Source organism: Puntigrus tetrazona, chromosome 7, assembly GCF_018831695.1.
Source record: "Puntigrus tetrazona isolate hp1 chromosome 7, ASM1883169v1, whole genome shotgun sequence".
In the NCBI taxonomy this organism is placed as follows: Eukaryota; Metazoa; Chordata; class Actinopteri; order Cypriniformes; family Cyprinidae; genus Puntigrus; species Puntigrus tetrazona.
The window spans coordinates 21,856,015-21,883,405 of NC_056705.1; the positions used below are offsets into that span (position 1 = coordinate 21,856,015).

The 27,391-nt window shown below is 38.5% G+C and overlaps 1 protein-coding gene across 2 annotated transcripts in view; it reads left to right on the forward strand.

Moving 5' to 3' along the window:
• The window catches only part of cep89 (centrosomal protein 89), a 61,799-nt gene that overhangs the window by 1,276 nt on the left and 33,132 nt on the right, over positions 1-27,391 (forward strand). The window contains exons 4-18 of one of the 2 annotated variants that reach the window (XM_043245963.1): positions 560-746; positions 1,068-1,143; positions 1,702-1,736; positions 2,624-2,681; positions 13,112-13,225; positions 14,028-14,216; positions 15,851-15,993; positions 19,781-19,831; positions 20,150-20,233; positions 21,199-21,302; positions 22,390-22,505; positions 23,296-23,476; positions 24,220-24,387; positions 26,056-26,197; positions 27,063-27,152. In XM_043245963.1, coding sequence (XP_043101898.1) covers positions 560-746; positions 1,068-1,143; positions 1,702-1,736; positions 2,624-2,681; positions 13,112-13,225; positions 14,028-14,216; positions 15,851-15,993; positions 19,781-19,831; positions 20,150-20,233; positions 21,199-21,302; positions 22,390-22,505; positions 23,296-23,476; positions 24,220-24,387; positions 26,056-26,197; positions 27,063-27,152 — 1,738 coding nt within the window. The remainder of the gene's footprint in view (positions 1-559; positions 747-1,067; positions 1,144-1,701; positions 1,737-2,623; positions 2,682-13,111; positions 13,226-14,027; positions 14,217-15,850; positions 15,994-19,780; positions 19,832-20,149; positions 20,234-21,198; positions 21,303-22,389; positions 22,506-23,295; positions 23,477-24,219; positions 24,388-26,055; positions 26,198-27,062; positions 27,153-27,391) is intronic. The other variant, XM_043245964.1, reaches the window with a different exon arrangement.

Below are 27,391 nucleotides of genomic sequence, written 5' to 3' on the forward strand. Positions count from 1 at the left end.
TTGCAAAAGACTGTGACTTGAAGATTTAAAAATGACTTGTGTTCTATATTTCAAGTCTTCTGAAGCCATAGAACAAGAACAGACGTATATTTAAGTTGTTATTCACTCTCTATTCTCACCTCGGCAGGTTTATGAAATAAGTAGTCACACAAAGCTATAATGTGATTTGAAATATAGTAAATTAAGTAATATGGATCACTATGATACTTCTTTTATTATTTGAAGGCAACTAGTTTTGTCTTCTTTGATCCTTTTGTGTTTTATAAAGGAGAGAACATTATTATGACACAAACTAATCCTTTTAGTCAGTGTGAAAGCACAATCATTAATATTACACCACAACGACTTCTAATCAGGGTAACATAGCAGGTTGCATTGATTGTAGTGTAGTAGTTACATTGTTTAGTCTTAGATCTGATTGCCTCTCATTGACAGAACGTGTAACAGATATTGGTTTAAACAACATTAGACGGTCATCACATTTTACTCAATTTCAGTATGTCACCTTTGCTTTCTTAAGCAAGACATGTAAAATAATGTATTTGCTTTCTCACCTTAGAGACACCTGGCCAGATTCTGTGACAGGAAGACCCCCCGTGCCTTCCCCAGGACATTCTGAGGATGATGATGGTGATGACAGTGATGAGATGGAGGGAGATGAAGATCATATATATCAGTCCCTTGAGAGACAGAGCAGAGCTGATGACGTAAACATTGTTTACGCCGTGCCATTAAAACACAAGAAGGTACAGTCCTTTGAGTTTGTTTGGTTGGGTCTATGCGGAGTGCTTTGCCCTCTTAAGCATTTGATGCATTTACTAATATTCGCCATAAGGTGGAGCTTCTGATTCACTCAAATTTTGCTCTAAATTTGAAAACTAGCATGAGATCATAAAGATCATAATGAATTAGAAAGATAATAAAAATATAATGTGGATTCAATAGTTTTCTGATAACTTGTGGTATTTAACTATGCCATACCCTGTATTTATGCTGATAATAATATTATGTGTGTGTGTGTGTTTGTGTGTGTGTGTGCTGACTGTCTGAATGATTCTTTCTGTCAGGGCGAGACCAATTCAGACGTTGATGAAGAGACTGAAGACTCTGCATTTGATATTGTGTCTCCGCTACAGACTGAAGGTCAGAAGTAACAAACAGTGTTAAAATATACTTATATTTAGTCTTTTTAATGCTCAGCAAAGCTGCATTTATTTGATTAAAAATGCAAAGAAATAGTAATATAAGGAAATATTGAAATTATTGATAGTATACTTTTTCTTTTCATACATTTTTAAAATATAATTTATTCATGTGATAGAAAAACTGAATTTTTAGCACCATTACTTAATGATACTTGATACTTAAGGAATCAATCTTAAATGATTATTTGATGCCATGATGATTCCATATAAAAAATCTTCAGGGGTCACACATCTTTTGTAACAATTTTAAAGGTTACTGTTGCATTTGATCTATTAAATACTTAAATTCAGCAAAGATGTATTTAAATGTATTAATTTTTATTTTTTAATAAAAAATTTCTGACCTCAAATCTTTGAAAAGCACACAGTGCATATTCAGTTTTTCATATTCATGTTTCACAACTCACATTGTACTCTCATAACAATTTCATTGACTTTGAGAGCCCTGGTAATTTTGCAGCTTGATGGCTATAATTATTAAAATTTTGTATTTCAGAGGAAATTGTGGTTCAAGAAGAAGCCGTTAAAACGGTAAGAGAACCTCTCTCTTAACATCAGCAGTAATGAGAACCTGGAGTCATTATTTTGATTAAGTTAATTCAGGGTTCAAAGCTAATTTTTAACGCTGCTGTAGGAACGTCAATTATGTTGTGGATTGGTCTGACTCTGGACTAAAGGTCATTCTGCCCCAGGGCTCAAACAATTCTCTAAAGACAGGGTAAAATGACACTGGCTTGAAAGGCTGAGGTTGATGGCACAAAGGTTATTATCAGTGAAAGAATATGAATGAAAATCGGGCAAGATGAGAGAGAGAGTGGGAATGTGTTTAGACTAGGTTTATTAATAAACTCAGCTATTTCTGACAAGAAAGACTATCATAACCATTCTGATTTATTATTCAGTATGTGGCTCTCTGAAATGACAGCTAATGCATCTGTACATTTTCTCTCTCTCTCTCTCTCTCTCTCTCTCTCTCTCTCTCTCTCTCTCTCTCTCTCTCTCTCTCTCTCTCTCTCACACTCACACACACACACACACACACACACACACACACACACACACACACACACACACACACACCCCAATTAGGCCAAGTTAACCTGTGCTCGGTTAATATGCCGACACATATCCGCACATGCACATTGACCAGCCTCTTGCTGTCTCATAACTCTGTGTTGTCAGATCTAAATGCTTCCATTCCTGTAGGTGCTTTGAGACCTTTACCAGAGGATCTGTAATCTCATCTCTTAATGAGGAAAATTGCTCATTAGTAGAGATGAACTTCCTCTGAGCACAGTGCGCTTTTCACTATTAGATATACTTAGCAATGCAGTCTCCCTTCAGTCTGTTTCAGTCTGTGGTCTTTGATATTCTGCAGTAAAACCCTTTAATCAGTTAACTTCCCTCTGTCTCCATAGCAGCCATCATCGCTACGACAACCAAGATCGGTCTCTCGTGGGAGCATGGCATCTCCAGGTACTTCCCCTGTCTGCCATGCATTATCCATCACAAAAGCTCCACACGTGCAATGTCACCTGTGCTAATTTCAGAATCTCTTTGTCAGTCAGTGTGAAACGTGCCCCTTTTTTAGGAATCCTCAAGGCTTTGAAAGAAAAGCATCATTTCTGTTTAATTTTGGCCGAGAGCAAATTAAGGACAATGTGCACACCTAATTGATGTCAAATTTATTCAGGCACGGCTTTTAACAAATGAAGTGGTTACTGTGCGATACATTTGTGAGAGGCTCATTGAAGTCTCCTAAGGAAAAAAAGCCTCTGCCAATTTAACAAACGTCTTCTCATTCAGCTCCTCTCACGAGGTTATTGTTGTCAGCAGTGAGATATGAGAGAGATGAGGCTATAACTATAATGACTATGAGGACATAGACTGGAATTCCATGACATTTGTCTTGATATATTCCCTGCTCCTCATGTTTCTTTTTATTATTAACATGGTGGTGACCATAAAGAGTTTTTAAAATGTACTCATAAAGAAGTTGTTAAAGAGGAAATTGCTATTAGTTATTAAAAAAGTAATGTATACAGTGTGTGCTGTGTTGGCAGCATAATTATTAGCCACAAAGACATCCACTGTGCATTGCCCTGCCAAATGATTTTTGCCAAAAGATTTGTCAATATTTGTCTTGTTTAAGCAGACAATTTGTTTTTGTAAGCCGATTAATGGAACTCCTGCTTTTGGCTGAAAAAAGAAGTGCAAATGGTGATGTGAGGGACCGAGCAATTTAGCAGTAAGGGCACCAAACCATATGTTCAAAAATATATATTTTCTTTAATGAAACAAAATCTTACAAAGGAAAATCAAACAAACAAATAATTAGATTATTAGGCCTAAACAATACAAACAAAACAAAAAACAAAACAAAACAAGCTCAAATAAATCAACCGTAAAAACAAACCGACCTCCCAAACTAACCAACACAACCACATTTATACAAAAGGACTAGTCCACATTTAACGACATAGGAGACACAAAACAAAGAAACACTCTACAAACCCCCACCATAAACTAGACAAATTTCCGAGCTTAAAGCCTTATCATAAATCTTCAATAAAGCCAGGCCCAATACAGGACGGAGGACATAAACATCTAAAAATTAATTAATTCAAATGAAATTATCTTGGATCTCCCTCCCAGCCATCTGAGGAGTGGAACAGGCCCGTGGCCTTTAAAGTTGTCAACATGGCGGCCGCTTGCGTCTTTAAAGCAGTCAGCCAGCGCAGAAACAAAGAATCTCCACCATCCTCCACAACACGGTAACTTAAACTCAAAGGAAAACAAAATTAACAAACAATACAGCAACTAGATTGTGTGCACCCAACTAGCTGCAAGTAAAGTGTTTAAATAAAACCATTGAATCCAAATGTGTGTGGGTCTTATTTTAATCAAGATATTTAATGCTAAATAAGCTCAAATAATAATCTTTTAACTCAAATGAAATTAAATATATAAATTGTTTGTGGATGTGTGTGCATGTAACAATTACTGGTCACTGATGTGTGGCCACCACCACATAGGCCATCACATACTCCCTCCCTGCGGGGATGTCACTGGCACACCGGGAAAGATAGTCTGCAGTCAAATTTTCTTTGCCAGGGACATGTCCAATGGAGAATCTGAAGGGTTGCATGGCAAGGTACCAGCGAGTGATACGGCTATTAGTGTCTTTCATCCTCTGGAGCCACTGTAGAGCTTTATGATCCGTCTCCAGTACAAACTCTCTACCCAAAAGATAGTACTTCAAAGAGTCCAAAGCCCACTTCACGGCCAAACATTCCTTTTCTACTATAGAATAGCGGACTTCCCTAGGGAAGAGTTTACGACTAAGGAAAGCAATGGGGCGTCGAGCATCGGGGCAACCCTGCAACAACACAGCTCCAAGGCCTCGATCAGAAGCATCTGTTTGCAAAACAAAAGGTTGATGGAAATCAGGGTTATGTAACACAGCGTCTTTACTCAAGGCCATTCTGATATCCTGAAAAGCTGCATTTGTTTCGGCTGTCCACCTGAGCTGATTGGGACTCCTTGAGCCCACCATGTCGGTCAGTACTGCTGCCCTGCTGGAAAAGTTGGGAATGAATCGGTGATAAAAGCCAGCCATGCCTAGAAAAGATCTCAACTCCTTGCGAGTTTGTGGCTGTGGACACTGTTCAATCGCCCATACCTTCTCCACTTGGGGTCTAATCACCCCCTTCCCAACGACAAACCCCAGGTACTCGGTTTCAGCCTTAGCAAAGGTACACTTTCGGGATTAACGGTCAGCCCTGCCTCCTGAAGACGTTGCAACACTTCACGGATATGCCCCAGATGTTGCTCCCAGGAGTCACTGTAAATCACAATATCATCGAGATAAGCAGCTGTAAATGATAAGCCTCTCAGTACCTGATCCATAAGTCTTTGAAGCTAGCTGGTGCCCCATGCAGCCCAAATGCCAGGACCTTAAAATGGAATAGGCCGTGAGGAGTTTTAAAAGCAGTCAGTTCTCGAGATTGTGGAGTCAAAGGGATCTGCCAATACCCTTTGGAAAGATCAATAGTGGTTAGAAATTTTGAAGTGCCCAGTCGGTCAGTAAGATCACTGATCCGCGGAGTGGGAGTAAGCGTCAAATTTGGTGGTCACAGAGTTTAGGTAACGAAAGTCTATGCAGAATCTTATGGTCCCATCCTTTTTGGGAACAAGGACCACTGGGTGACACCACTCACTTGTAGATGGCTCTATGATTCCCAGCCTCAGCATCAGATCCACTTCCTCTTTCAGCGCCTGTTGAAGACGTTCTGGAACCTGTAACTCATTCTTCGTACCACCGCATTGGGTTTCAATACAATATTATGTTCAATTAAAGTAGTAAACCCTGGATATTCTGAAAATACTTCTGGTACACAAAGGTCTCTCACCTCCTGCCGTTGCTGTGGGGACAGGTGACTCAGATCCACATCTCCTGAAGCCGATTGGGGCAAATACTGATCAGAGTCCTCCTCTTCCTTTACTTGCTTAATCATCAAGCTTTGAGTGGACTTATCAGGACGAGAGAACCATCGCTTCAACAGGTTTACATGCAGGACTCGTGTAGAGTGACCTTGGTCAGTCAGGGCCACCTCATAGGTAGTGGGACCCAGTTTCCTTCTGACTTCATAAGGACCTTGCCATTTTGCTAACAGCTTACTTTCCTGACTTGGTAGCATCACCAGTACCTTCTGACCGGGTTCAAACTGTCGCTCACGGGAGGACTTATCATACCACATCTTTTGGCGTGTTTGAGCCTCTGCCAAATGAGATTGCGCCAGTGCAGACATCCTTTGCAAACGTTCCCTCATTTGCAGAACATAAGACACCACATTTGTTGGTTCACCTCTCTGGGAGTTTCCTCCCACACTTCTCGCAGTAAAGAAAGGGGCCTCTTACATCATGCCCATACAGCAACTCAAATGGAGAGTAACCAGTGGAGGACTGTGGCACTTCCTGTAGGCAAACAAAAGATACGGCAGCCATTGATCCCAATCTGAGCCAGAGTTGCACACAAACTTGCGTAGCATTTGCTTCAAGGTTTGGTTAAATCTTTCAGTGAGCCCATCGGTCTGCGGATGGAAGGAAGTGGTTCTCAAGCTCTTAATGCCAAGCAACTGGTAGACTTGTTTTAGAAGGGTTGACATGAAATTGGTTCCTGGTCCGTTAGAATTTCCCTTGGGAACCCAACTCTGGAAAACAGCTGTATGAGACACGTTGCTACATACTTTGCCTTGATAGACTTTAAAGGAAACACTTCAGGATATCTGGTCGCGTAATCTGTTACCACAAGCATAAAGCGGTTACCTGACCGGCTTTTCTCGACAGGGCCAACAACATCCATTCCCAGTCTTTCAAATGGGGTGCCTATGAGAGGAAGGGGCTGGAGAGGGGCTCGTCCGGGCGACGAGAGGAGACCTTTTGACAATCTGGGCAGGTATTACAGTACTGGGTTACGCCAGAGTTTAAACCAGGCCAATAAAAGTGCTTCCTGATCCGGGCGAGAGTTTTGTGTTTTCCCAGGTGGCCAGCCCAGGAATCGAATGACCCAGAGTAAGAATCACTTCCCGGACACACTGTGGTACCACCAGTTGTGTCATTTGCCCCAGCTGACGGTATAATAATCCTTGATTCATACAGTATCTTTCCTGGACACTGACATCCACAGACTCTCCCTCCCCTGCTTCACTCGTTCAAAATAAGGGCCAAGACCGAGTCCTCTTGCTGTAGCTGAGCAATATTGGCAGGCAGCTTGAAATCTGGAGAAAAGTTGGACAAGGTTTCAACAGGTAATATAGAAGCATTATGTTTAATTTTCTCCAACCTCTTCAGCCGTCGGGACTTCCTAGGTTTGACAGAGCCACAGATTTCCATATCCTCATCAAAGAATGGTAAAGCACCCAGCAGCTCCTCCCTCTCTCCCTCGTGTTTGCTTGTGATCGAGTAACCACCATGTTACAGGTAGATGCTGGCTGCAACAGGTCCCACAGTACTGGTAGATCATGCCCTAACACTACAGGAAGGGCAAGTTGTCAGCTACCCCACCTCCAAAAGGTAAGTCTGTCCTTCACCTTCAGATAAACCTCCGCCGTGGGTAGCTGCTTCTCGTCACCATGTACACAGCGAATAGCCTTCCTCTCATTGTAGCGGAGGAGAGCTGGGGAAATGCACTTCAGATGGACTAGAGTCTGATCACTTCCTGTATCCACCAGGGCAGCCACTTCCCTTCCATTCACCTCCACGGTGGTCATTGAGGGGAGCCTTTCCGTTTCTGCTGGGGAGCATACACGGTGCCTGGGCACGTAACACAGGTGAGTAACTTTAACTGCATTATTAGGGCACATGGGTTTAGTGTGTCCCTCCTGACCACACAAGTAGCATATTGGCACTTTTCTAGAACTCCTAGGAGCAGTGACAAAAGTAGGCCCTCCTCCTGGAGGCTTACCAGCATTGGGGATATTCCAATCACCGGCCGGGAAAAGTTGATTTCCTATCATCCCGGCTTGACTTCCAACACCAGGGCTGACTCCCTCTACGTGCTGCCACAAACACATCAGCCAGTGTAGCAGCCTGTGAAGCGGTCTGTGGATCATGTTCTCGCACCCAAACCTGGAGCTCAGGAGAAAGCATTCTTAGATATTGTTCCATAATAATCACCTCTCCAACTTCTTCAACGGACTTACTTTTTGGCTGCATCCATTTCCCATAGAGTTCTTTTAACCTCACATACAGTTCTTTAGGGCTCTCACTCGGTTCAACGTCAAGTGAACGAAACTGTTGTCTGTAAGTTTCTCGGTTGATATCATATTTTCTCAATATAGCAATTTTAAGTTCATCATAATTAAGGGAGTCATTAACATCCATGTGAACGTATGCAGCCCGGGCCTTACCCGTTAACAGGGGAATCAGATGGAAGACCCACTCCTCTTGGGGCCACCGGCAAACTGCTGCAATCCTCTCAAAAGTAGTTAAAAAATGTTCAATGTCATCACAGTCCGTTAACTTTTCTAGCTTAGGCTCTTTAAAAGTGAACTGACCTGTATCCCGAACATCAGCCCTCTCTCCTCGATGAGCACTAGACTGAGACAATGGCCGGCTTGGGCCTGCACCATCATCTGGGTGAACCAGACCAGTAGGTGATGTCACCAACGAATTAGGAACAGGGGTAGTGCGGGCCTGTACCTCCAACTGCAACAGCCCAAACTGGTGTTGGAGGGCTCTAAAACGACGTTCCTGCTGTGTAAACTCTGCATTCCTTTGCACTTCCTGGGCATCCATCTTTTGCCATATGAGCTCAAACAGGCCCACCAACTCCGCCAAAGTTGGTTCACTACCTTCAGGCCCCATAACCACATCACTTCCTTCCTGGGTTTCCTCATCCCCCAGCTCTTGTACCTCCTCTTCAGACGGGCCTACTGGCAAGGCCTTTGGGCTCCTTTCCGCCTCCCCGATGCATGGCTCAGGAGAAAAAAAAAAAAAAAAAAAAAAAAAAATTGTGCCCTTACTGCCAGAATCCCACTTCTGACACCACTTGTGAGGGACCGAGCAATTTAGCAGTAAGGGCACCAAACCATATGTTCAAAATATATATATTTTCTTTAATGAAACAAAATCTTACAAAGGAAAATCAAACAAACAAATAATTAGATTATTAGGCCTAAACAATACAAACAAAACAAAAACAAAACAAAACAAGCTCAAATAAATCAACCGTGTAAAACAAACCGACCTCCCAAACTAACCAACACAACCACATTTATACAAAAGGACTAGTCCACATTTAACGACATAGGAGACACAAAACAAAGAAACACTCTACAAACCCCACCATAAACTAGACAAATTTCCGAGCTTAAAGCCTTATCATAAATCTTCAATAAAGCCAGGCCCAATACAGGACGGAGGACATAAACATCTAAAAATTAATTAATTCAAATGAAATTATCTTGGATCTCCTCCCAGCCATCTGAGGAGTGGAACAGGCCCGTGGCCTTTAAAGTTGTCAACATGGCGGCCCGCCGTCTTTAAAGCAGTCAGCCAGCGCAGAAACAAAGAATCTCCACCATCCTCCACAACACGGTAACTTAAACTCAAAGGAAAACAAAAATTAACAAACAATACAGCAACTAGATTGTGTGCACCCAACTAGCTGCAAGTAAAGTGTTTAAATAAAACCATTGAATCCAAATGTGTGTGGGTCTTATTTTAATCAAGATATTTAATGCTAAATAAGCTCAAATAATAATCTTTTTAACTCAAATGAAATTAAATATATAAATTGTTTGTGGATGTGTGTGCATGTAACAATTACTGGTCACTGATGTGTGTGGCCACCACATAGGCCATCACAGGTGACATTCTGAAGGTGCGTAATGGGCGCACTTTACCAGGCATGCGGCATGTGTCACGCTGGCATTTGATTAGTACGTGCTTTGACCTATAATGTTTTACTAAAAATAATTTGCCTAAAAATCAAGTGTTTTTAAACAAGGTGAATTTATTTTAACCACGTTAAACATGTTTTGTGGTGCCGATATTGCTCAGACTTAAAAGCTGCCAGAATTTGTCAGAAATCAGCGCCAAGTGGTCCTGACCAAGCTTCAATATGTGACAAGTTGGACGTGTTGCATTCACGGCCATTGTATTGACGAGTTTGAGCCTTTTTTGTTCATTTCGGAACGTTTTTTTATTATCTGAAAAAGAAAGAAGGGCAATGTCTTTGTGGAGAGTTCACCTTTAGTTGCTATTCCCCATTGACTTCCATACTATAGAAAATATTATGCAAGTCAATGTGGACCAACTGCAGGTGAGCTATTCCTTTCATTTTACTTTTCATTATTTTCACAATACAGTGTATTCAAGACCCAATATATTTGTGTGTTGCTTGCACTTTTTTATATATATTGTGGCCTTTGTATGAAATAACAACAATATAATACTAATATTATTTGAACTAGCAGTACACTCTAGAGGTCAAATGGCAGATACGAGCAGACCAGTGTTAGTTTAGCCTAGTGGAAGAGGATTGCAGGATGAATTTACCCTCTGAAACGGAGCATGAAACAGCAGGTCTGGGCAGTTGCTGCAAAGTGATCAATGGACAACTGCCAAGCTTTTTATGCACCAGCAGACAATGGCTACAGCAACAGAGACTTCCAGTGAAGGAAGAACTTTGTTGGAGGAGGTGAGGATGACCTTGAGGTCTGATCTAGAGCTGAGATGTCAGACTTGCAGACAAAATCTTGTCTGTGTTTGTAATGTTAGAGACCGAAGGCACAGATAGATCAAGAAGAATTAAATCTAGATTAGAAGCAAGGATAATACAGCTCCACTAGGAATCAGAATGTGGGCTTTTCAGTTCCATATTCAATTTTAAGCCTTGTGAGAGTCAAACAAAATGTCTTTAGAAAGGATGTGCTCACATGATGTAATATAGCATTTATTGCATTCTGTCTTATAATTCTTACCTTCAGTGAGATCCTAAAGGGATAGGGTCACTGTTTAGGGTCATTTAAGTCCCCTCATGTTTTACTTTGTGTAACTGCGAAAGAATGTCATTTTTCATAGCTGGATCAATTTGATTTGTCAATGAATAATTTCTGTTTAGATCAGTTTTGTAAACCAGATCAAGCAAATGATTGAAATCTCAACAAAACTATTAATTTAGATTAATTTGCAGACAGATTATCACAACTTCTATAATAACTGTAAGGACAGATATATTCATTTTTACTAAATAAAAAGTTGACAAGTATGACTTGTCATATTTAGGGCTCAAACTTAAATTAACCACTGTTATTATGATACTTTTAATCTTTTCTGAGGGTTCATCCATGAAAGTATTAAACCCCATTATTGACAAAACTGCATGCATAAAATGACCTGTACATTTTAAAAATTAAAATGAAAGAAACTGGTTTATAGCTGCGTGAGGGTGATTTCATTTCTTTTTTTCATGTTTGTCTGAATTCCTTAAATAATGAAGAAATGGTCTGGGAAAAGGTCATCTAGCTATAGCAAAGCAGTCAACATCTGTAGGTCATTCATAGTAGGTTATGAAGTCCTCAGCAATCAGAGAGAATGGAAGGATGGAAAATGATTTGTGTGGGAATTATTTATATATATTAATTTTGTAATGATAGTTTCTGCACGCTGTTTTTTTCCACTTCTTTTCTGATCCATTAATTTTGTGGTGGTTTTCTGATTTTCTGAAGTGGAGCAGCAAGAGAGTTCAGAAACAAAGTAATCCTCAACAGGTTGAAGTGGCTAGTGTTTGGGGGGAAGGTTATGGCTTTTAGAGGTGTCAACAGAAATAGTCAGAGGAAGTGAGTGAAGCAGGTGAGAACCATAGAGGATTCACTGAAGGACAGGAGAGAAGAAGGTGTGAGACTAGGTGTGAGATTCAAGGGTAAGGGAGAAGCAACTGATACAATATAGCTGTTTCCATCACCCTGTTTTAATGTGCATTTTGATGTATTACTTTAGAAACGAGTGATGGAAATAAAAAAAAAACAAAAAAATAAATCCTGTAATATGTTTTTTTTTCTTTATAAAAAGGTTTAATGTGAATAACGGGAGATGGAAGTGCATTTAATAAGTAAATTCCTCCATGTGCATCAAGGAAGTCGTGATACTGATGCATAACCTGACTAACCAGCTGATTTGTTGCGCAGGATCTGAAATGTTGTTATTGTCGTTTTGAAATGCCTGAAAAAAGTCTGTTGTAAAATCATTTTTTTAGAAGATCAGATGTCTCAACACACAAACAACACAAATAGTCCTCAATTCAACAAACTGCATTACTTCACAAAACCACAAATAAAAACAATACATTAAAAATAAATAATTTTAAGAATTCCAGAATTGTTAAGTAACTGCATTCTCAAACAGCAGGCATCCACGAAAGCAATGACCGCATTCATTGTGTTTTGTCTGCTTACTTTTGAGGCACGAGTCATTTATAATATATGAAAATTATCTATTTAGTGGCTTCTCCAACTTTTCTGTTGATATTTAGTGCCAGTTTATCTGAAAGTGACGGTTTTGTTCTCGTTGACCCGAATGGAAAGAATTTTGTGCACAAGTTAATTCCCAACTTTGTATGGAAAGCTAGCTTATGAGGTTGGTTGCCAGCCTTGTGTATTCAGGCAGACAAACAGATGTGAAAGATTAATGGTATAAGGAGATGTTAAAGTTAACTGAGTGCTGGAGGGTTTATAGAGTTTGCCACAATAATATAAGATCACTGAAAATACTAGAAGCACATTGTCTTCATAAAAGGAGCTGGCTGAGACAGCTTATTAAAGAGAAATTCATTATGTCTGTGCTCAATAAATATTTGAATATGCATAAGCATTTCTTGACACAAAAATCCTTTTTTTTTTTTTTTTTTTTAAAGAAATTTATAACATTGTTCATTTAAGGATCAAATTAAAGACACATTATTAATGTTGAATTGAATCTTATATTTCTAAAATAATTAAAGCAGCACAATTTTCAGGACTGATGATAGTAAGAAATGATTCTTGAGCACCATTTTAATATGCTGATTTAATTTCTGAAGGATCATGTAGCCCTGAAGACAGGAGTAAGGTATGCTAAAAACTGCTGTGCTATAATAGGAATAAATTACAAAACAGTTTTTCTGATTAAATAACATAGAACATTTTTTTAAAAATTCGCCAAATGCCATATAAAATGTATTTTTAATTTAGATCGTAGACTGCCATCATTAACAACTCATTTACTCACTTAATTATCACTCTCTAATTCTGTTGCGCAATTGCTCATTTATTTGCCCAATCAATTTATCACTCGTTTACGACGGCCTCAGTCATCGGTCACCTCTTTGTTTTATAAATGTTTTTTCCTATTGCTTTTGTCAGAGCTAAATGATGACTGGAGTGCTCAGTCTCACAAACCAGTGAATCCCTCAAAAAGGAAGACTTCACGGATGAAGGAGAGTCCAGTGAGAGGGAAAGAGAGAGACATCAGTCCAGGTGAGGGGGCACGAACTCTACTCTATGTATTTACGATGAGTAATTTAAGATCACAAAAATCTCCTTAGTAATGCTATAGTAATTGTAACGCACGGGCCGGAGTATCTTATTGCTTGATGTTTAATAAACAATTAAATGTATTACTGGCTATTTTACAGCTTAGAACCAGACACATGCCACTAGATTTGACTAGATTGTCAGCACAATTATAGGTAAAGACTAGAGCGCACAGACTAATGAAAGAAACTAGATCTCATTAGTTCTTTATGTAATATTAAATTTGTCTAATTTTGTTTATGCTGCTTATTTTGCTGAAAATATAGGATCAGACAAAGTGTGTATTTTAATCTGTGGTAATGTGATAATGGTGACATTAAGATCAGACAGACTAATGGAATTAATATATCTCAGTGGAATCTCAACAGACTATACAGCACCAGACTCATCAATGTGTATTGGGACTAAACAGATGGTCATAAACACGCTGTACTGTTTAACATCAAATGAAATTAATATAGTCAATCTAAAAAATAATATCAGTCCGCTTAGGAAATGAGCTTTCTCTCATCTTTTCCTAGATTTCTCTTCTTTTACATTTTCATTTGTTTGTATCCCGCTGTTTTCTTTAAATGCAGTCCTTCTCTTCTCTCCCCACATTTTGTGGTGTGTTATGTTTCTGTGATCTTTTAAAAATTCTGTTTTTATATTTGTGTGTATTGTGTTTGCTTTTCTGTGCTGTGTGTGTGTGTGTGTGTGTTGCTGTGGCGTGCTTTGCCCCGCTCTTGTGTGCTGTGTGGTGCAGAGGCCAGTGAAGTGTTGCGCAGTACAATAGAGGTGCAGCAAGCACTTGTAAAGGAGCTGAGGGAGCAGACTCAAATTCTGGCCCAGGAGAAAGAGACGCTGGAGAAGAGATGTTTACATCAGAGTCAGCACATAGAGCATCTCCGGCAGGAGCTCTGCCACTCTCACACAGAGAGAGGAAACTCCACAGGTGCCTCCTCGCTTGCTGATACACATCCCACAGCGCTAACAGAGCCTATCCGACATTAAAGGGATCGTTCCCCCAAAAAATTGTAATTCTGTCATCACATTGCTTCATAACCAAAGGCTTTCTCTTTTCTGCGGGAGGTGAATTTTTGAAGAAAATTTGACATTATACTTGTGTAGATTTTATTTATGCGTTGTGTCCTTTCGGAAGCTTGAATGCATTCATTGAACACTAAGCATGGTTTGCACAGTCTTCATAAATTATTCTTTTTAAAAGAAAAACTGCATGCAGGTTGTGGAAGGAGTAAATAATGACAGCATTTTCAATTTTGGGTGACCTATTCCTTTAAGCAACGTACTGTGGAGCAAAATTTCAAATAGGCATAATCTTCAACGTGTTCCTGCAAGCAGGGGTTTGTGCAGTAATTTTTGCCAACTGAGCTGTAAAGTCAAATAAACGACCCATTTTTAATTAGACTTTTCTCATACTCAGTGGCCCTTTTATTAGGTACGACTGTAATTTCGGGTAGGATCTCTAGAAAAGCAGCCTTAGTTTTTATTGTTCTCGTATGATAGAATTACACAAGTACTAATGATTTGTCAGCTGCACATTCAGGCATATTGTTGCACCAAGTTTTGCAAATAGTGTCTAGAAGCTGAAAATACTTGGAGGTCAGCAGTTTCTGAGATACTGAATCCACTCCAGCAGTGACCAGCAATCTTTCCACAGTCAGATTCACTTAGATCACATTTCTCACTCACTTCTCTGATCTGTGCTTGGATTTGAAAACGCCTGCATGCTTTGATCGTTGTACTATTTTTTTGTAAGTTATTTGCATTAACCAGTAGGTATCTAATAAAGTAGCAACTTATACTTTTTTATGTCTTGGGGTTGAATTTTAAAACTTTAAAACTTTTTATCTTTTTTTATATAAAGGTTGCATCTTTAAAACTAGCCTCGTTTCATTATTAATTCAACATTTTTAAAATATAAAAAACATCAGAAATGAATAATATGGCATTCTGAAGAAGACCTTCCTCTAAATGTGAGCAAAGCCCATTTATTCAGAATTCATGGGTCTGTTATAAGTCAGCTGTTGAATAAAGGTTTTTCATACTGCATCCTAATTCCCATCACAACCAACAATTTATCCCCTGGTAACATTTTTACAAAAAATGTTCTACTTGGTTACCAAGGAGATGAGCGTCAGTAAAGAGATGATTTATGAGACATGTGATGTGTGCAGAAAACAAAATAAAGCAAAATAAAATTAGGAGAAATATTCTGAACATATGTAAAAAAAATAAAATAATAATAATAAACATAATATTGTAGCTAATGAAATTTGCTTTAAAGCAAATTAGCCTTAGGATATTATTTCTGATACAAAATTAATGGTTATTTTGCCTGAAAATATGCTTGTTCATGGCTGTTCATAATAATAATTTCAAGAATTCTTCCATGATATATGTACATACATTTCTAAAAGTGTAGAATATCCAAAGTGCCCACAGTAGAAAATACAACCGTGTCTGTATATTTTTGAGATTTCGAGATTTGTTTATTTATTTTTGGCTGGATTAGTTGTGTGTGGTTTTGAATAAATCAGCTAACTATGTGGAGATGTCTGTGTATAGGTGAGAGCTCTGAGCTACAGAATCTGAGGCAGCAGGCTCAGGAGCTGGTGGATGAGAATGACGGGCTGAAGATGACAGTTCACCGTCTCAATGTGGAGCTCAGCAGATACCAGGCCCGATTCCGACCACTCACAAAGGACGAGGTAAAACAGCCCACTGTACACCATTTTCAGGGATAGATCTGAAAGCATTTTAAATACTGATCTATAGGCTCAAACCCAGCGCTATATTAAAAGAGTCAGGAGTTATGAAACGTTATACAGTTACAGGGAACATGTATACGTATGTACATGTATGCCCTCAACTATACATAAATATCAATGTATATGTATTGGATGGGGAATCTGAATTTTCTAGCTTCGCGTAAGCCCTCAGAGTTGCTCTTAATGAAGAGGAGAGAGCTATGATTCTACAAAAAGCACTTTTAAGTGCTTGCAAAAAAGTATGGTATTCTGGTGCTACTGATTTCCCATACTGTGGAAAGAAACATGCCACTCAGCCTTTAATTAAAATTCTGGAGATGATTCTCTGAAATGATAAATGTTTGAGTTCATGTACAGGACATTATATCTGGCGTCTCGCTTGCCTTATCCTCTGTTTTGAAACGAGAGATCGGTGCTCTGTGATAACAGAAGTTAATTGCTTCATATCTGCATAGACTGATTCTGGAGGGTCGCTGCAAACTATAGTTCCATTTTCTTCATAACTGATGAAAAAGGAATCGGCTCTCAGAATTTTAGTAGTATCTGACACTGTCTCCTTTCAGTCTAACAGGGTGTGATTAGCTGACACCACAGTAATGATATGCAGCACTTCCTTTCATCTCTCACTTCCTGTTTAATGCAGAGATGATAGTTTGCAGGGTATTATAATTTCAAAGGAGCATTAACCAGCGAGAGGTTGAGATCAGATCTCTGTGTGTGCGCGTGGAATCAGAGATTGTTTCTGCTTTACTCTTGTGTGCTGCTTGTCTTATCCTTATGAACACGTTAATCTTCTAGTGCCTCTAAGACGGTGGGCAACTAAGGCATGTCCAAAAACTATGTAGACCTGTGTCACTGTTAACACTTTGTTCACTGTGTTATTTAAATATGCTGGGATTTGCATGTAGGACTGTAATATTGGAAAGAGCCCTGTAACTAAACAGCTGAGTTGTTGCAAGTTTTATGCAGTGAATAATAAGTGGAAAGCACTCAGAGGAATTGCGTAACTGAGCTTCTTTAAGAAAGCCTCAGAAGAGTTTGACAGCTCGAAAGCACCGTGACCTCTTTCTAGTCCATCTTTGAAGGATCAAATATTTCAGATTTGTCCTGCTGGTGTCATTTTATTAAGGAGGAAGGACCGGATTAAGCTTATTTCATATTGATGAGGGCTGTCTGAACTTTGAGCCTGTCTGGCTCACTGGTTCACTGAGAGAATGGCTCTACTGATTGCTCAGATACCTCAGTGTAACATATTAATCTGCTTTTCATTCATTTTTACAGTATTCGGATGCCTGGCGTGCTCCTCATTTAAAGATGAGCTTAGGGCTAACAGTCCCTAATCACAATGAACTAGAGAGCTGTTGAGCACAGAAATGAAGCTCTTTCTTGAATATTCCAATTCCCATTTTGACCTCTCAGGAGGTTTCGGTTAATATTTTACATTTTAAAAATGATCCTATCAGTTCTGCTCATTTAGTGCGATTGAACATTCGACTGTCCTCGACTCTTGAACTCTGGTTGTTAAAAGACTGACTTTAATTTGAGCACTGGTGTGTGGTTGGGCAGATGCGAGCGGATGGGGAGAGAGGAGACAATCGGCAGGCTAAATATACTCTGTCACTTTAGTTTCAGGTCAGTAGCCTGGATCTCACTCTCCCTCACTCTGCCCCTCCTTCCATCTCGGCAGAAATTAAATTGAAGGAAATTTGGTCAGTTGTCACATGGGCTTTAGTTAAAGAAGACACAGACACATGCTTTACTTTGGAAACTAGGCTTTCTCTGTCTCCTTCTCACTCCTTTCGCCAGCCTTTGCTTTTTGCAGTACTGTTGATTGATTCCCTTTCTATGCTTAAGTGGATCAGTGTAACGCTGAATGTGTCTGAACTCTTTGTTGAGGGAGCGGGCCGCAGGAAGCGTGTACTGGAGGGCTGCTGGAGTGATTAGGGCCGTGGCTGGCAACACTGCTGCAATGTGATTTGAGTCATTAAGTCTGGGGACTCTCTGCAGTGTTACTTTTACTCTAATTAGAGATAAAAAGTACATTACACACAGGATCACACAGCACTTTGCAAAAAAAATTATTTGAGAATAAGGAGCATTTTAAAAATGAATGACTTTTTTTTCCCTAATGAATTTAATGACCTGCAATTAAATTTTATTGAAAGCAAGTTCAATGCATAGTCTATCACCTGCTTTTTGTTGACGTCCTTGTGCAAAAATTAAATGGGTCATGCATTGTGCTTTTGGAACAGTATGTAGTAGCACTTTGATTATAGCCCACTGCTCCATTCATTATTCACAAAATTATAGATTTGGAAAATAATCAAACTAAACAGTGTGATTGCAAAAACCCACAGACAGCCTTTTAAAAATCTCTCTCTCTAAAATATTTGTTTTCTGAAATCAAAATACATAATCTGTATAGACCCCAACTGAACCCATTTCATAAAAAGGAATACTGGACCTAACACGTGAAGAAAGCTGTTTTATAAAGAGCATGTTAATGTGCATTTAGTTTAACATGTAATAATGCAAAGAAGAAATCCATTCTATCGCTAAGCATATTCAGATAAATATTATTTCTGGACCACTAGTGTCACCAAAATGAAAATTTAGCAAAAAATACACAATTTCTACGACACTCTTCCAAGTGTGTGTTTTCCAACATCATTGTTAGCCAATGGAACTGTGACATCCTGTGAGATTCTGCGATTTTGTGATGTCAATTAAAGACAGTTGTTGAATGCTGTTCAAGTGACAGATATGCCAAAAACATTACTGTGGTTTTGGGAAATGGTTGTGACTAGCTACTTATTTCCTCTAATGCATTGTACTTTTGTAATTACGCTACAAGTTACGTTGTTGTACAGGAAATTGACCCGCAACGTCTGTCTGCAACTTTCCATCTGCCCCGATGTACTGTAAATTGACATTCAATTCAAATGAGGTTTTTATATGTATGAGAAAGGTCAGAGAGGTTACTTACCTGTATCAAACCTCTTTAATGTTTGAAGCCATATCTCACTTCAGGTTTAAATATAAAAAAATGTTAGTAGTGTATTCCATAATATAAAAACAAAACTGTGTGTTTTGAAGGAAGAGCAAAGGTTGAAGACCATGTCATGCTCACAATATCTGTCTTTTAAACTCACAATGGCAGCGTGTCCTAAAGCAACCTCTGAGCTACATCAGCTTTGAGTTGTGTGTGTGTGTGTGTGTGTGTGTCTGTCCTGAGGGGGGCATTGGCTCATGTCACTTGTGAGTTCTGAATTGACCTCTTGCATCAACGTCAAAAAGAGGCTCATCTCTCATTGCCTTCAAAGCACATAAAACATACTCTCACACTGCTGTCAGACTCAGTCCCATCATGTCACAGATTTTCAATCCAATATTTCTGTTAATCGCAGTGACCACACACTACACGGCTCCTTTTGGTACATTCCCTTGAAACTCTAAAGAGTCTTTCACAGTGCTGCTCTTCCACTGTTTTTCTATTAAACGTGCTAGATTGACTATTGTGCTTGTGTCTCACATATTTCGTGTATTTTTTCATTTCACTGCCCTTCATACTGTGCATACGGTCTCATTCTTGTTCAGCTGTCTCTCTAAAATCTGGCACTGTTCTGTAATTATGCTTCAGCTCAATTACAGTACTTGCATACCTTTTGTCACGTCACAATATCTACATACAATAATAAATATTTTTTTTTTGTCCTAAATTTCCCAGAATGCTCAAATTAAAGGCCTGCCGGTGAAAGGACCTGCACCCCCTTGGCTGGTATGTGAATTTATGCGATTCTTAGCTCTCATTGTGTTTCATTTAAGTCTAATATTTCCATACTATCTCTTCCTACTTATTTTTATTAGTTATTTTTCCTAAGGTGATGCAGTCATAGTGCTGTTATGAGAACATCACATTAATTCAAGTGAACATCATTTTCTTAATATGTGCTAGCATCTATTATTTAACAAAGAGAGTGATGCCCTACTCTTGTCAGATAATTTCACAGCTGCTTGTTGTTGGACAGCAGAGAAATGCAAAAAGATTTTATTTGTATTTGTTTAATGCCTTGGTTGTACTCTAAATTGCCTTTAGCTGGATATGAAATATTTATCACCCCTGCTGCTGGCCTATGAGGACCATCTGAATGCCAAAGACAAACTCCTCAAATCTTGTGAGGTGAGTTTATTTGTGCCTGTGTAAGAAGGGGAACATTTTAGCCAGTTTACTCTCATTATGTATTTGCGAGAATTCATTTTTGGGGGCATTCAATTGTGCTTATTAAATAACAGTGATTGCTTCGATCTGTGAAAATCTGATATGGGAAAGAGAATGTATCACTACATCCAATAGAAATCGATCACAATGAAATGTGTAAACTCATCTATTGTACAATTTATATTGAAACTAACTGCATTGCTGGAGTGTATTGTATTAATACACACAGTACCAATGAGAGACCAAAATGAGAATATGAGAATGAAATTCATGCAGAGAAAGCTGCACCAATCATAGGATCTATGTAATAATATCTTTCTAATTGTCTGGTTTTCTGTCTTTGTGTGTCTCTCTGTCTTTCTCTCTCTCTCTCTCTTTCTCCATCACACACATTTCTCATTTTCACTTAATCTCTGCTCTCTCTCTTTCTAACACACTCGCAGTGCAGCTAACACTCCCACCAGACTTACCTGCCTTGAATTTAAAGATCTTTCCATTCAGAGTCACGTATTATGGTTTAAAGGGAGAGACGATTATTTTTCAAGTCTTGAATAATCACATTCATCAGTGATATTTGTGATGAGTATGTCAAAGAGAAATTCACACAAAAAACACAATGCGACTTACACTTTAAAAATGTCCCAGTTTCTTCTGGAAATTTCTGAAAGGTAAGATTAAAGAGATTCATTCCTGTGTCAAGGTGTTATTTTGAGAGCTTGCTAAACATTGGTTTCGAGAGAGCTGAGGTGACTCTTTCACTTTGTGCTCCTATGCTGAAGTTTCAGATGATCTCTGGCTGAGATGAATGCTTTTACAGAGGCACAAGAGGATGTTCATGCATACCAATAACCTTACTTAAAGTATTTTAGCAGTTTGTGGTGTTTTTTCCATAGCAGAATAAATGCAGACTATTTATTTTCTGACAGGAAGAACTACAGAGTCTGAGAGCACGTGCAGAGGAGGTAATTCAGGAAAATAAGAAACTTCATGCTCAGGTCAACAAAAGCAGCACTGTTAGCAACAAAGAATGGTGAGTATGAGTGTGTTTCTGTGCACTGTAAAAGTGTATGCATTTTTGTGTGCCTGAAAAGAAATCACAAGTGGACTTTTCACAGAAATTAGGGGGAAAAAGTGGAGTTGCGATAGTCCTAAGGGCGATAACGAAAACACAGCATCTTGTCCTTGAGGCATGCCTCACTCTGCCAGCTATGCTCTTATCACAGGATTAATAGCCTGTTTGGTTATGGCTGATGGTCATGGGCTGAAGTTATGAGTATAAGAGTGAGGATGTTTCAATACAAACCGTCTAAGAATATGTCATTTTCACTGTTTCACCCCATCTGAACTATATTGCATTAACGGCTCCTGCAGATGCACTCTGTTTTTACCAGAATTATTCAGTTGTGTTCAATTGTATTATAGTCGTTAAGGTTTTCTCTTTCTTATTTATTGTTAAAGTCATGAAATAATCTAAATGTTTTTCTAAATATATGTTAGTTATAATATTGTAAACAATCCATCCATACATAGATTTTTTATTTAATCATTTTGTTTTACATTTTTTTTCAAATTCATCAATCAATCTTCAGGTAAAATGACAGACCTCTTCTCACTGCCGGACTTCTGTATTCATTTAGTCTGCTTAAACTAGACTGCAGACTTGCATTTAGATCTGCCCCTTAATTGAATCAACAACCGATGGAAAGGACCCGCTCTACAATTTTTTTTTTCTCGATAATCTGTTTTCTAATGTCTCCTTCAGGTTGTTATGGGTTGTTTTTGAAACGTGTTTCATTTCCGTGTTGCCATGGGAGCAGTCTTGTCTGCGTCATTTAATATGACTTCCAGTATGAAAACAAAAAGAAAACTTTTGCCTTACAGTACTGCACAACACAAACTGAAGAATTTGTAAATGTGTGGTGTGTCTATGTGTGAGTTTGTGTGTTAGCCCAAAGCTTAGAATTTAGGAAAGGTAGTTTATGCTAATGGAAATTCTTTTGTTTGTGCTAGAAAGACAGCTCATCTTATTCATCAGTGAAAGAACTCTTATCCCTCTTGCCAGCCTCACTGTTCATTCAAACACTCACACAGGTGTGTGTGTGTGTGTGTGTGTGTAGGAGGCACCTGCAGGATCAGGCTCGCTTGGTGCTAGAGGAAAATCAAGTATTGATAGAGCAGTTGGAATTACAGCACGCCAAATCCAAAGAATCCCACGGCAAACATACGCAGGAGGGTATGGTACACATAATCACAGCTCAAACCTCTTAATGCTCTTGGTTGTTTCGATTTTAGAAACAGGTGCTACAATGTTTATCTTTTGAAAAGAAAAATATAAAAAAAAATCTTTGTAGCTCAAGAGACTTTTCAACGATTTTTCATAATTTTACTTATGTATCAGTTTAAATATGAAAGCTCCTACTCCGACTTATTGGTCTTGTAAGGTTTTTGAAAGTTAATTCCCCCTGAAATGTGTAAGTGCCTCAAAACATTGCTGTTAGTTTGAACTTTTTAGCCAGCTAAGGAAAGCAGTAATGGATTGTGTTTGGGGAGGCGCTACTTTTCTTTTACATCAAGAAAGATAACTATAATATCTATATTAGTGTTAACACCAAAAGAAATTTGCTGTATATATAATTTTTGATTGACTGTAAATGTATTTATTACTCATCAGCAAATTGGGCAACAGGAAGACTATTTAAACCTTTTATTTTTCATGCATCAATTAATGCATGAAAATAATATCGCTCACTAATATTAAAACAAAAAAATTTTTTTTTTCTTTTTAAAAACTTATTGTTAACGTATTGTTATTGAAGAACATGCAGTTCTGGAATAGTACATAATTATTATATATCACATGAAGGAAAAGAATCGTATGAGATATTTATATTCTTCAATATGGTTAATCTTACGATCTATGCAGTATCTGTTCAGCATGTTCGTTATTGTTTGAATTCAGCATATACTGAATGTTTGTTATTAGTATAGTTACAAATATAAAACACATTTTTGTTTTTGTGTAGTGTGTAAAGTGTCCAAACAGCTGATGTTGTTAGAGTCAGAGAAACAGGCTCTGGAAAAAGAGCTGGAGGTGGAGCATAAAGAGCACCATGCCCTGAAGACAGAGTTTCAGAGAGTGCGCTTGGCTCTGGAACACTCTTTGAGCTTGGCTGAACACAACGCTGTGACTGACAAACTCAAAAGGTACCAAACATGCATTTCATGCTAATGGAAAAGAAGTTTTGAGAGAAACTTTTTCACTTCTTTATTGATTAGTCTTAGTCTGGAAGGCAGATGTTTAAAAAAAGACAGAATAAAGAACAGACAGAGAGGTATCAAGAAGAGACATTCATTGCTATTGATGAGCTGCTGAAGCATGAGAGGTTTTACAGCGAGAGGATTTCTGTGAGTATTATGAGAGAGGAGGTCATGTGGAATATTTTGCTTCAGTTACACCAGAATATATATTTTAAAAATGTGAATTTTTTTAGGATGTCTCATTAATTCTGGAACTAACCCAGGGAAAGATAAAGCGAGAGAGAAATTGCTTTTCTCCATTTTTCTTTTTCTTTTTTCCTTTTTTTACCTGACAGTGTGAATTGTGAAAGAAACAGCTTACACGTTTTTGCCCTACACATTCTTTATTCTGCAATATAGAATAAATGGAAAAAAAGCATAGATGTACACAAGGACACTAATTCATCCACGTACACTCAAACATACAGACAGTTTATGTTGCTTTAGGCACACAAAATGCATCTTTAAGTGAACACTTTTGAGAATCAGAATTCCATAGTCACAGCATATCAGGCGGCACAACATGAACAAAGATATTCCAGAAAGCACCTTGGAATAGCAATGCTGTTTACTTCATTTGTGAATTCTTTAACCTTGAGGTTTTCTTTTTGTACGTTTTTCACTCAGTCACGCATATGTTTGTGTTTCAGACAGCTGCAGGATCATGAGAGGATGAAGAATATTGAGGTTGAAGAGCTGTTGGCTCGTGTGAGTGCCCTGGAGGCAGAGAGAAAGACTCTGCTGCTGGACAAAACCAACCTTAACACAAGCATCAAGCACATGGAAACAGAGATCCAGCTTTCACAGCAAGCTAACAGGTGTGCACAAGTGAAAACACTCACACATGCAAGCGTACAGAAAACACTTTTAATGTGCAGATTTCTTTCTTTTGTCTCTGCCTTTCTCACTCTCTCCCCGTTGTGTATGTATGGGTGGAGTGTTTATGGAAATGAGGCAGTTTTTGCAATGTTCTCAAAGCCCTGTGTGCTGAGTTGGGGCCAGACTGTTTATTCTGGTTATTGTAGGATGGATGGGTTAAGATCAACTAACAATAATTTGATACCAAAAGACACTTTCTGGCTCTTGTCAATCTGGATGTAGAAAACCGCCGAGGAAAATATAGTGAAACATGACTTTTAGCACACTCTATAAAGTGACAATATTGGGGTTTGATGTTTCTGACTTCAAGAGCATGTTTTGCTGGGAGGAGGCAGATCAGGATGAGTAATAGGCCACAGAAGCAGAGACAGATTATTTTGGCCAGAGGGCTGCAGAAACAGAAGGAGAGCAGACTGGAAGTGTAATAGCAACCGCTGCGTTAGAGGAGAGATGAAAAAGAAACTCTTAAATCATGAAAACAACTTTTAATATGCTATTTTGTATTTTAATACACATTCTATGTCTATTTTAATATTATGTCACATGCTGATTAGCTGCTTTATAAACATTTGTTTTTTATTGATTTTTATTTATTTAGTTATTTTTGTGGAAACATTTTATCCGATTTTTTTTTTTCAATTGAAAGTAATAGGCAGCTTCTTTCTGAGTTAGAAATCTTTGGTACCATTATAAATATACAGTATTTACTGTAGGGTTGCAACAACTAATCGATAAAATCGCTTGTTATCAATAATGAAAATAATCGACAACGGTTCTCGTTATCGATTAGTCGGGTCTGCCCATAGTGCACGTCTGACTTCCGCTGGTTGTGTCAAATTACAGCACTGCATAACAAAATGAGTCTATAATACTGGAGGAAACAGAACGGAATGCTGCAGGAGTACTACGTGATTAGATCGCCCAAACCCTGAGAATTCTTTATTTTAAACTTTAAGCCAATGCAGTAGAGTAACGGCTTGCCCTGTCAGGCGCCGTGACAGATCGCGTGTCCGTCCTCAGCGCAAAAACTTTCAATTTAGGGTCACATCCTTATCTTTAAATGTCAGAAATTCACGCAAGCATTTCCACGTTTTGCATAAAGGTCAGTCCTGTTTAGTAAATCTTTACTGGATGAGCGGCGGTGCGTGACAGACCGAACAACACAGTAGAGAGTAGACAGTGCAAAAAAATGTATTGTGCTGTTGTTGATATTAAATTAAGGTGTAAAGGTCAACATGTTGTGCCCGTATTTCATGAAAAAAAACTGTAAAATACAGTTATGTAAAATATTGTAAATTACCACATGTAATTCTGAATATATTAGTCATTTCATAACCGCATTTTATAAGATAAAGAAGTGACTGTGATCAGTCAACGCGTGTTTCTGCAGTAAATTACTGTTACCTGTTGGCTATAATTAATAATGTTTAATTATTTTTATTATTTTTTGAAAAATCTAAAACTTATAGTTTGATTTTCAATGCCAGATTTTCAGTATGGTTTTAAATCGTGTTTTCAGAGCGGTATGTTCTATTATAAATTCACATAAATACCGACTTTAAATTTAGGTTCTCATTCATATCCTCTCACTGTCTCTCCCTCTTTAGGAAAGCTCAGAAGCGCATTGGTGTGCTGAAGCAACAGGTAGATGACTCTTTAGAGAAAGAGATCGTCGCTCATCAGTACCTTGCCAACATTGTCACACTTGCAGAAAAAACCACCCATGAAAGAGACCAGCTCATGCACATGGTACTTCTACAGAAACTCACAAGCAAGCGTCTGTTTACATCACTGTATGTTAGTTCTTATCTGTGCTCTCTAGCAGCAGTTCATTCAAAGAAAGAACTTAGGTAAGACAACTTAGGTAACATAAGATTATATTTACAGAGGTTATAGTTGTGCTTTTCTTTAATGTGCCAACTGGTAATGATTATCCCTGAAAACCAGCGTTTAAAAAATCTTTATACTTCTATAAATAAAAGAATACTGGAATAATTCATATAGAATCTTATCCATATTGAGATGCTCATATTATCATTGAACCTCTACTTATAAAAAGTGATTTAATAACACTATATGTGACAGAATGAACTCACAGGCAGCAGATCAGTTGGGCCCTAATCACTATTTTTAATGGAAGGTTCACACACTTCATAAATGCACAACTCTTTATACTTTATTTTTACTTACAAAGCATGTTTTAACCAAGGACACACCATATTCCCTGAATTTATCTGCCTTAAGAGTTTACATTCAAACCCTGCATCGAATCATTTCACACAGCAACTTTGTGTTTGAGGCAGAGCCTTAAGCTTGGGGATTATGAAAGTTTCATGCTTCTTTTTTTCCAAGCAGTGAGCCTCACTGTCGCTCGGGGAAATGTTTGTACTCACCACAATGTTAGTACCCATGAGTCTAGTCAAACTTTTAAAGATTTGCTCTACTGCTCTTGCTTTACTGTTTTCCTACTTTTATCAAAGTAACTGGCAACTCTCTCTCTTTCCCGGCTCTTGTCCCTACAACTTAATGATGGCTCTCCTCAATGTCCCCCTTTTTCCTCAATCTGCCTCCCTGTAGCTGTGTAACCCTTCCTGTTCCCTTTCTCCATCCTCAGGCTTCATCTCTAGAGAAAGACAAGCAGGGCGTCCTCACGCGCATCATAGAAAGCACTGTCAGCCTGGGAAAGCTTCAAGAAAAAGTAAAGGTAAGGCCTGTAATTTACAAAGCGCTGTAAAGTTGGTTGAAAGGCTTTGCTTCCTTAAAGTGAGCTTCAGATTGTAGATTCTAGAAAACTAAAGAGAGCAGTGCTTCTCAGTGCTTTCTTAGGAAACCTGACTCAAAGTTATGTCGATTAAGACAAAATAATTTTTTGAAATGAGGCAAAACAACTAAATATCAAGACAACAGCTGTTTTCCAACTGCTTTGTAGAATCTGTTTTAAAA